The following is an 11,448-nucleotide window of genomic DNA, read 5'->3' on the forward strand; positions in this document are numbered from 1 at the left end:
CAAAAAGACACTTCAAATTTAATATGTTCCATCTTGAACTCATTGAATTAATTGAATTTCTCTTCCTTGCCCTTACCATTTCCCCATACCAATAGCTGTCTTCTATACTACAAAATGGTAGGTTTATAATACGATGACTATTGTATTTTGTTGCATTTTATTTGCTTTGGCTTATCTGAAAATTGTGATAACTCTCAGAAGATGGAGAAAACAAAGTTTTTCTACGTGTAGAGCTGGTGGGGTTTGGGCTGGTACATGAATATGTCAAAGAGGTTAAATCCTGGCCTTTCACAGTATGCAATCAATAGATTGAAAAACTAATGTGCAGCAATATAAGCAAAGTATTTAGGAACATGGAGGTAAATACCAGAAGAAATGTGTAGAGGTCTGGGATGTGGGGATGAGATAGACCATGGGACTCCTATTTTTCACTACAAACCTTGTCATATATTTCAATTTTTTAGCCATAAATGTGTACTTTGAAAGAAATAAAACCTATCTTTTTTAAACCTAAAAAAAAGGTAACACCATTCACCCAACTGCCCATCCTAGAACTGGGGTGTCATCTGTGTTACCTCTCCTTGCCTCACTCTCTACATTCAATCAGTTACCAAGTGCTATTCATACCATCAAATTAAAATCTCTCATATTGCTCAATTCTTCTATCCTAGTCCAAGGCCTTCATGATCTTTCCTAGATCATGGTAGATCATGATAGACTCAGTCTCACTGTCCAATACAGACTCTATAAGGCAACCAAGTTAATCTTTATAAAGCATAAATCTGGTCAGGGCATTACTTCTCTGCTTTAAACATTCTAATGCTTCTCCATTGACTTCAAGACACAGTTTAATCATCTTAAAAAGCATGCAAGACCCTTCACGATCCAAATTTCACTAACATTTCAGTCTTATTCTTGGTCACTTCAGGATGTATTTTCTCTAAACTCTGGTAAGATTGAATTTTTTTGGTGTGTGTGGCAAATCATATATTTGATAAGGTCTAGTATCTAGAATATATAAAGGGCTCTTACAACTCAACAACAAAAAGAGAAAACAACTCAACTTAAAAGGGCAAAGGACTGGAATAGACATTTCTCCAAAGTAGACATATAAGTGGCCAATTGAACTATTTTTTAGGTTCCTGATTAGTACATGAGTTCGTTTTTGTTTTTTTTTTTTGCGGTACACGGGCCTCTCACTGTTGTGGCCTCTCCAGTTGCGGAGCACAGGCTCCGGACGCGCAGGCTCAGCGGCCATGGCTCACGGGCCCAGCCGCTCGGCGGCATGTGGGATCTTCCCGGACCGGGGCACGAACCCGTGTCCCCTGCATCGGCAGGCGGACTCGCAACCACTGCGCCACCAGGGAAGCCCAGTACATGAGTTCTTTTGCCTCCAAATCTTTTCATGTATTGTTTTCTTTGTGGTGTAGGATATTTTAAAATATCAAAATATTCTTTGCATACTCAAGAGTTTGCATACCTTGAGTTCTTTGCATACTCAACCCCTTGTACCTCTTTGTTGCCCCCACCTTTCAATTAATGTGGAGAACTCCCTTTTTTTATTCTAAGAAGGAATGATACAGTAGTAGGTCAAGAAGTTGAAAAAAAAATTAAAGAATACATTCTTGGCATTTACATTTCAAAAGTTTAATCTTGGGGATGTGACAGACAGTAAACAGGGGGGAAAAATCATAAACTAGACAATGCACTTTAAGAGAATTCTTTGAAGAGCAGCAGAGAAGTAAATGAAAGAGAGCTGCACCTGAAATGGTCCATCACACTGAATGAGGATATTAGGAACGATGACTCACCTAAACTGTCAACTGAAAACCAGGTCAGAATGAGGAGTGCTCAGCAGATAATAGGTAGATAGAAGAACACATGGAAGATCAGATCCAATACCATTTTCTTTTTTTTCAGTTTTATTGAAATATAATTGACAAATAAAATTGTAAGATACTTAAAGTATACATGATGATTTAAATATGTATACATTATGAAAGGATTTCCCCCATCAGGTTAATTAACACATCTATCACCTCACATATTTACCGTTTAAAAATCTTCTTTGGTGAGAACATTTAAGTTTTACTCTCTTAACAAATTTCAATAAAATATTACAAACCATAGTCACCATGTTATACATTAGCTCCTGAGAACTTATTCATCTTAGAGCTTAAAGTTTGTACTCTTTTACCAAATTCTTTCTATTTCCCTCACTCCCCCATCTCCTGGCAACTGTTTTTCTACTCTCTGTTTCTATGAGCTGGATTTTGTCTTTCGATTCCATGTGTAAGTGATACCATGCATTATTTATCTTTTTCTGTCTGGCTTATTTCAGTTAGCATAATGCCCTCCAGGTTCATCCATACTGTGGCAAATGAAAGGATTTCCTTCTTTTTAAAGGCTGAATAATATCCCTGTGTGTGTATATCTATCTATCTATCTATCTATCTATCTATCTATCTCTCTATCTATCTAATCTATCTCACATTTTCTTGATCCATTCATCCATTGGCAGACACTTAGGTTGTTTCCATACCTTGGCTATTGTGAATAATGCTGTAATGGGCAAAGATAAGTAATACATAAGATACTGACTGTGCCCTCAAAGGGCTTAGTATTTTCTGTTAATGTTTTTCTTATACAAAATAGAAAATAATCTTTTCATCTCTGATTAGTCCCTGGTGATCAAAATCATCGACAATTCTCATTTTTGAGAGAGTATTAGTGCTCAATAAATTCAAATACTTTTGATGCCCCAGGATGAGAGGAATGGGAAGAAGTTAGGACTGTAGTAATAAGGGAGGGGCCCATCCACTGGGCCTAAGACTTATATACTGACCTCAAGGGGTGCAGAGAATTTTTTACATGAGAGAGAAAGGAGGAATAGGCCCCATAGTTGAAGGGCACAAAATGTGCAAGGGCCCTGAGGAATTTAAGGTTTCAAAAAGTGAAGAGGGTAGACTGTTTCTGGCTGAAGCATAGTTTGGGGAGAACTTTGGCAGATTAGATTTAAGATGAAAATCAGAGACAGAGTCATTTTGTGATAGCCTATAGACTTTGGACTTCATCTTGCAGGTAATGCAGTTGGTATTAAGGAAAGTAGCATGGTTGAGTTTGTGATGGCAAGGAGAAATTCTTGCCATACTGAAGAGACTGGAGGACATACTCCTTAAAGAGGCTATTAGAACAAGCTAGATAAGGTATGAGGAGAGACTGCCTAACAGTGGGGAGTGGGAGTGGCAAAGAGGGGATGGATTTAAGAAGCCCTGTGAAGGCAACAATCTGTCTCAGTAAAGAAAGCTGAGTCAAAGCTGAGGGACAGTCTGAGATTTCTGATGGGATGACTAATGGACAGTGAATGCATGTAAAGAAAGCATTTTGTAAGTTACACATTCATAATAAAACTAATCAGTTTAGCACATGGCACAATATAAGGGCAGGTTAAAGAAACAACGAAAAGTGTTTATTACAGATGTTAGAGAAACATGTTATTACCACGAGCTACTGGAGAGAAGTTTTCCATTTCAAACAGCTTCCCTTAGTTCTCAGTAGACATTCATGAAATGTTTCCTGAATAAGGGAAATTGTATATTTATTTGTTTGGCTATAAGCATGCAGTGTTAAGTTGGTAACAATCTATGGCTTCATCGACATTTTAAATATATCTAGCAAGCAGATCCAAGTAATTATAAGGAAAAACTTTTATCATTTACATAGAAAATCTGAATTGCCAGTAAGTGGATTTTTGCTACACCCAAAGCACATTATGGCTAGCTACCTTTTTCAAATGTACACATTTAAGTCTTTAGGAAGAATTTTTTAAAATGCTTATATCCTAAATAAATGTGAAAACCAACTCTACTATAGAATCCAGAATCTCAAAAATACAATAAAAAAGAAGCCTAATTACAGTCAGGTTTAGATCTACCTCAAAAACACAAAAGATATAGATGCAAGTAAATCAAAGAAGGCATAATTTTAACCAAGAAGCTATATTTCTTCAGAACTATTTTAGCTTCTTGGACAGTTTTATTAAAAAATCATTTTATACTACTTGTAAAGCAACATCTGTTCCTAAAGACACTTTTATAGAACAGGTCTTAATGAAATTATTTTTCAGTGAGGATTAGTTTAGATTTCACTGTAAGAAAGGATAAAATGATGCACTAGGGAAGTTTTATGAAGTTATCTTCCCCTGGCTACACCCCTCCCTCATCCCCCATCTCTACCTCTGGTTGAAAGCTGTAAACATTGTAGGGCTGTGTGACAGTCCCAGAACAAAACAGAACATATAATAATATATTTTCAAACAGAAAAACAAAACAAAACAAAACCCACGAGGTCTTAATTTCTAAAGTATGCCTCTGCCCAGAATGCGCCCTTGACAGTGCCTCGAATGTGTTGCAAATCACTTAAGACCAATTATTCAGATTTAGATGAATCTGAAGGCTCATCAGAGGAGCGTTAGTCAACTATTTCACATGAAGGCCAACTACATGTTTTCTATATCATTCCCTGACTACCCACTAAAATTTTGCTGATATTAGCCTATCCAAAATGCCTTTCTGGGACTTAGGTACCAACAATGTCTATTACAAAATTCATCTATGGTTTCTGTCAGATTTAAGTTAAATGCACAACAGGGGGAAAAATAGCTGCCAGAAAACAGCAGATTCAGTAGATATAGAAACAAAGAGAATGTATCAATGTATCTGTGTATTGCTCTCAGAGTCTTGCAACCAGAACCTGAGTTATCTGATAACAGCTTCATAACTGAAGGCTGCTCCAATATCCCTTTAAAGAAGTTGCACAATAGCTCCAGTTTAAAAGAGAGCACCATTTTACATATGAAGCTGGCACAGGGAGCCAGGACCTTCTATTCCTCTGCCCTGCCTCGCCTCCTCCTCTTTGCCGGGTCCTTTGTAGGATGCCCGGAATCTGCATTTTTAGACTGAGGGAGCTGAAGCATCTACCCAAACAGGAATAAATGGATTTTACCCTAAAACTGAAAGGCCCACGGAACAATTAAGAATGGAATGCAAGGGGGAAATTATTGCTTTTTTTCCCTCTTCTGTTGATATTAATATCATATATCACCGTGGGTTGGAATAATTTTAAAACCTACAGATCTGTAAAAATTTAAGTGTATAGCATTGAAAAAAACCAGGAAGATGACTATCAAAAGTTAGTAAAATAGGCAGAAGAAATAAGAAACAGGATAAAGGGACACAATTTACCATTTGAATTTTGATATTCTTTTATCATTCTTATGTGAGCCTACGTCTTTATATTATAACATCTGTTAACAGTAGTTTTTTTTTAAATGACGATAGTTTTTTCTTTCTCCTTTTTACATACCTTGGTCAGTTTTATTTTTGACAATTAAAAAGCATTATTTGTGTACTAAAAACAATTCATGAATTTTAATGGATCAAATAAAATATCAGTATTCTTGTATATACTGATATATATTATATATATTACATAACATTATATATACTATATATAATACTATTATAGTAGATATATTATATATATACTAGTACATATAATAAACACTTTACTTTTGCACCTTTCTTGTTTTCTACTTTTTCCTAAGACCCAATGACTCAAATCCTTAAACATAATGCAAATAAGGAAAAATACTGAAAGAGCTTGTCTTTGTCACTGCTTGTTTTATAGCTGAGAATGTTTTATGGATACATTTGTGCAGATGAGATGAAAATAGTCTCTTTGAGTTTAACCTAATAAAATTACCTTAGAATTAGGACAGGAAAGGAAGATTCTCAAACTAGTTAAGTCAACTTTCATGCAACCAAAAAATACTGAGTACCTTATGTGTCAGACACTGTTGTAATTTCTGGAATAAATACTTTCATATTGTAATTTATTTGTATGAAATAAATGGGGAGAAAACTCTATATCTTTGAATTTCTAACCCCCTGGGAAATTGACTAGGCTTCAATTTCAATATAAATTAAACTAGTATATAACATTTGATATTTGACAAAAGCACAAAAAGTTTACTAACTGGAAGTTATACAAAAGTTATAGCTTATGGCATTTGTAAGTCATTATAATTCTTGATTCAAATTAGAAGAGCTGAAGACATCATGCACCTTTTTGTTATGATTTGATCTGTTCATTTCTTCACATGGTGGTCTAAGATTTTCTTAGAAAAGGAACAACAGATCTAGGTTCTTCCTATTTCTCTCCCTTTACTTCCTTCCTAAATTTGAACTAGTTATTTTTCTCCAATCACTGACTTCACATATTCTTTGTCCCACTATCCCACCCTTTATGACACCTTCAGCAAATCCTGTAGTTTCCCAGTCACCTTCTGTTATTAAAAGTTCTGTCTAACCTAATTTAAATCTCTAGTCTTATGACTGCTTAACTCACTCTTTCTCAATGCCAGCCAGACTTGGGACCTGGGGCGACCTGGTTTGGGAAGCAAAGGGGTTTCACCAACATGGGTATATTTTAAAATTCAGTGTCATATTAAGAACAGAGGAGTAAAAGTGTTGATAATAAAAACCAAAATTCACAGATCATATCTTACGTACCAGGTACTTTGTTAGAAGCATTATATTTATACCTCCACTCTTTACATCATCTCTGAGGCATAGACATGGTTAATAACATGCCCAAGTTCACCCAGCTAGTTGGCAGCTGAGTTAGAATTTGAGTATTTATGGCTCTAAAGCTTGTGTTTTTTTTACCATATACCTCTTTTCTCTAAGTGGCCATTTTGTGTACCTTTTAACCATAAGATACAGTCCAACGGGGCAGAATAACTTATATTCATGTAATAAAGGAGTAAAAAGAGAATATAAGTGGTTTATAAAATAAACTACCACTTTTTAATAATAATCAAAATTCTGTAAGGGCATAGAGATCAATATACAATAGCAGAATTTTAAAATGTCCGTCAGCTAGAGTTGTTTTTGGTTTTTAAGAGCGGCAGTAACCTGGAAAACAAAATGTGGGTTCTTCAAGTTTCTCTGGCACTTTCTCAAAACTGAATCTATTAAAAAATACTGAATTCTAAAATAATTAAACACAGCATTTTTCACCCAGCTTGACTTGTCAATCCTATTAGACGAAAGTCTAATTAAGAGCAGAAAAGTGGTTATTTTATCTGCCAAATGAAAATAATTTAGTGCAAGTTAATAAGGGTTGGCTTATTACTGATTGGCCATTTTTATTCCAGCTTGTTATAATAGTAGAAATTGCTTTCAAAAGATATACTCATTTTGCCAGTCATTTATAAGCATGGAACAAAGAAAGAATCCTTTGTTGTGCCTATTTGGGGATTGAAAATAGGATGAAGATACAGTAGAGTATAAAGCTAAACACACCCTTAGAAATCACAACTCTATCTAAGGTAGAGGAGGAAGAAAGATAATAAAGTGAATCGAATATTTCTTGAGTGTGTTATTTTACCACAAAGTCATTCAATTAACAAAATCAAATATGAGAGTGATTTAAAAGTAGAACTTGCCCAAAAAAAAGTACTTTAAAACAAGCATTTATTGCTTACTAGTAGAATGTATATACCTGCCAAATTACACATGCCACTTTAAAACTGCCTCACATGAGCAAAAGAGTAAAAACTAATTATCATAAAAACTGTATTTGTGCAGTTTTTATTTATATTACACTGTAATGATTTCTAATTAGTATGCTTCATAAAATAACATTAGTAAGACTGACCCTAAAACTTACTCTCAATTACCTGACTTTCTCACTGAGCACTCTATTTTGTAACTTTCTTAAAATATGTCCTAGATTCTCTAGGATAGCATACGAATAGACAATGGAAAATGCCATGGACATAAAGAACTTTTCCATTTACTTACAAAGGCGAGCTGGGAAGTAGATCTTCCCCAGGACAGCTTTCTGATGACACTGCAACCCTGCCAACTCCATGACTGTAACCTCACAAGAGACTTTGGGCCAGGAAACAGCCAGCTATGTTGCCTCTGAATTCTTGACCCACAAAAACTGTAAGATAATAAATGTTTGTTGTTTTTAACTGATAAGATTTGGGGTTTTTTAAAATAAATTTATTTATTTTATTTATTTATTTTTGGCTGTGTTGGGTCTTCATTGCTGTGCATGAGCTTTCTCTAGTTGAGGCGAGCAGAGGCTACTCTTCATTGTGGTGCACGTGCTTCTCATTGTGGTGGCTTCTCTTGTTGCCGAGCACGGGATCTAGGCACGTGGGCTTCAGTAGTTGTGGTGCGTGGGCTTCAGCAGTTGTGGCACACAGGCTTACTTGCTCTGTGGCATGTGGAATCTTCCCGGACACAGGGCTCGAACCCTCATCCCCTGCATTGGCAGGCAGATTCTCAACCACTGCGCCACCAGGGAAGTCCCTAGATTGGTTTTTTTTTACATAACAATAGAAAACTAATACAGATTTTGGTGCCTGGAGGTGGAGTGCTGCCATGAAAAGCAAACTCAAATGTGGAGGCAGCACTGAGACCATGCAGTGAGCTTTTAGGAGGGTGCTAGTAAGAGCCTAAAGTGCCTTAAAAAAACTGTCTCGTGGTCTTTGATAGGACTGTAGGGGAGGATTTGCAGCAAAGTGAAGTAAATGTTACTGGAAATTGGAGAAAAGGAGATCCTCGTTATGTAGTGGCAGTAAAGTGTAGCAGCCCTGTTACCTTCAGTAGCTTGGAGATAAAGGAATTATCTAATAAACTGGGTGGTCTAGTTAAAGGCATGTCCAAGCAAAGTGTTAAAGTTGCTTTCTGGTTTCTTATTCCTGCTTAGAGTAAATTGCAAAAGTATAAAGATGAACTAAAGGAAGGACTGTTAAAAGGAGATGGGAATTGATAGTTTTGAGAATTCTTACCATTTCCATATGGCACATGATACTAAAATTAAGAGAAGGCTTCTGAGGAAAGATGAAATCCAGCATACTGCTAAGAAAACCTGGTCCAAAGGTGAAGCAAAGGCTATCCCTGTGAGATATTGCCTCAATGTACTATTCAGTCAAGCAAAAGGCCTCTAAAGAGAGCAGGGATGTGCCCACTCTTCCAAATAAACAAGACTTCTAGAAAGATTAAGGGTGTAGTGTTGTTCCTCAGTGTTCACAAAGTAGAGGAGTGTTTATCTCAAACATAATTTTGAGTGTAGCCTTTGTCTAACAGAGTAGACACCAGTAAGAGTCACGAAGTTTTGAAATAATTATATATTTGGATACATCATCAGCTTAGACTGAAAGGGACCGAGAGATATCACAAAATGGAATATGACTTTTTGACCTCCAAAGTTCTGCTTGCTGGAATCAGGCAAAGAAAACTACTCAGCTGTAGCCATGTACTAACTTGCATGAAAAATGAAGGATGACTCAGAGCCCGAAAGTGGAGCTGAGAGCTATGAAGACTCATTCCCGACCCTGAGACCTAATCAAGGAACTTTGGAATAGCTATGGACCAGTGACTCCTTTATGTCTCCCATTTCCCCATTTTTTGAACCGGAATGCCTATATCAGTTACCTAATACCTGTGATACTATTGTATTTTGGATGTGTGGGGAGCAGATAACTTGCCTCTTTAGTTTCATAGATCTACATATTGAGAGGAACTGTACTCAAGAAGCTTCGTTTAAGATCCATAGTGGAGGAAATTCATCCATACCTAGACTTGATTTAGATGATGAGGTTCTGGATTTAGAGCTGATGCTTTGAAGCACTTGGGAGGCCTTGGGAGAAGTGAGTGTATTTTGCTTGTGGGCACAATGTGAATAAATTTACATCCAGAAAGTGGACTGTGGTGGTTACAAACATTTCTTGATACTCCTCCCTTCAAGAGGTGGAGTGTATTATACCTCCCCTTGGGTGTGGGCTGAATTTACTAATTCACTTCTAATGGGTAGAATATGGCAGAACTGATGCTATGCCACTCTTAAATTAGGTCACAAAAGACCATAGCTTCTGGTTTGGGTGCGTCTCCCTCTCGCTCTCTCTCTCTCTCTCTCTCTCTCTCTCTCTCTCTCTATCTATCTTTCAGATCACTTGCTCTGGGGGAAGTCAGCTGCCACATCATGAAGTCACTCAGGCAACCTGTAGTGAATCCCACTGGTAAGGAAGTGAAGTGCTTGGTCATCAGTCAGTGAGGAACTAAGGCCTGCCAACAACCATGTGAGTGACATTGGAAGCAAAATCTCCCCAGTTGAGTCTTCAGGTGAGACTGCAGCTTTGGCCAACAGCTTGGCTGCAATCTCAAGAGACCCTAAACCAGAATCAGGCAGCTAAAATGCTGCCAGATTCCTGACCTACAGAAACAGTGAGAAAATAATGCTTATAGTTTTAAGCTGCTACCTTTTGGAGAAATTTGTTTCATAATAATAATAATAATAATAATAATAATAAAACAATACACTGTTCTTAGAAGGCAGAGACAGTATATTCAGGGATTTCTGAGTCAAGATTATATAAAGTCTTACAGTTTCCACTTATTCCTCTCAGAAGGCTCACTCTTGGAACACTGTCTTTGGGAGTCTCCTGATCTGCTACATAAGAAATGTGACTGCCCTAAAACTGTCACTGTAAAGATGCCGCATGTAGGTGCCTGTTTATCAGTCCTAGCTGAGCCCAGCCACATGACCAACCCCGCTAAGGCACCAGACATGGGAGTGAAGTGGTCTTAGGTCCTACAGATCAGCCCATCTTCCAGCCAAATATCACTACATAATCTTAGTTAACCCAATAGAAAGAGAACATTCACTCTCAGGTCTTGCCTGAATTCTTAGCCCAACAAAATCATGACATATAATAAAATGGTTGCTGTGGTAAGCCACTAAGTTTGGAGGACTTATTATATAATTACCTGTATAGTTACCATTTCTATTCTAGGATAAGCATTCGGTTACACAGCGACACATAATCAGAAAAGCCACCATTTCCATACCAGAAGAGTTCCAAACACTTTGCTGAGCTCCTAGACCCTTGGAAGCCCACTTTTCTTTTTTAATTAGGAGTAGGCATCCCACTATTCAGTTTTCCAAATATGTAATACTTACTACAACTAATTGGGTTACACCACAGTTACAAATAGCCATGACAATGAAGTAAGCCTTTTAAATAAATCTAATATGTTCATGCATTTACCCAACAAACAATTATTAGCCTCAGACCAATTATAGTGTTGAAAAGAAAATAATTGTTACATAACCATTACTTGTGCTAGGTGTTGTATACAACTACAAGAATCTAACATGATTTAAAAAGAGGGGAGAAGATGGCGGAAGAGTAAGACGCGGAGATCACCTTCCTCCTCACAGATACATCAGAAATACAGCTACACGTGGAACTTCTCCTATAGAACACCCACCGAACGCTGGCAGAAGACCTCAGACCTCACAAAAGGCAAGAAACCCCCCACGTACCTGGGTAGGCAAAAGAAAAAAAAATAAACAGAGACAAAGAAT

General features: G+C 37.0%; 1 protein-coding gene across 6 annotated transcripts in view; it reads right to left on the bottom strand.

Annotated features, from left to right (window-relative positions):
• PDZRN4 (PDZ domain containing ring finger 4) overlaps positions 1-11,448 on the bottom strand; it is a 415,958-nt gene that overhangs the window by 201,262 nt on the left and 203,248 nt on the right. For 2 of the 6 annotated variants that reach the window (XM_055085692.1, XM_055085691.1), the window contains one exon: positions 7,869-8,013. The exons of the other annotated variants lie outside the window; for them this stretch is intronic. In XM_055085692.1, coding sequence (XP_054941667.1) covers positions 7,869-8,013 — 145 coding nt within the window. The remainder of the gene's footprint in view (positions 1-7,868; positions 8,014-11,448) is intronic. 6 annotated transcript variants of the gene reach the window in all.

The sequence above is a fragment of the Physeter macrocephalus genome, chromosome 6 (genome assembly GCF_002837175.3).
Source record: "Physeter macrocephalus isolate SW-GA chromosome 6, ASM283717v5, whole genome shotgun sequence".
Lineage (NCBI taxonomy): Eukaryota > Metazoa > Chordata > Mammalia > Artiodactyla > Physeteridae > Physeter > Physeter macrocephalus.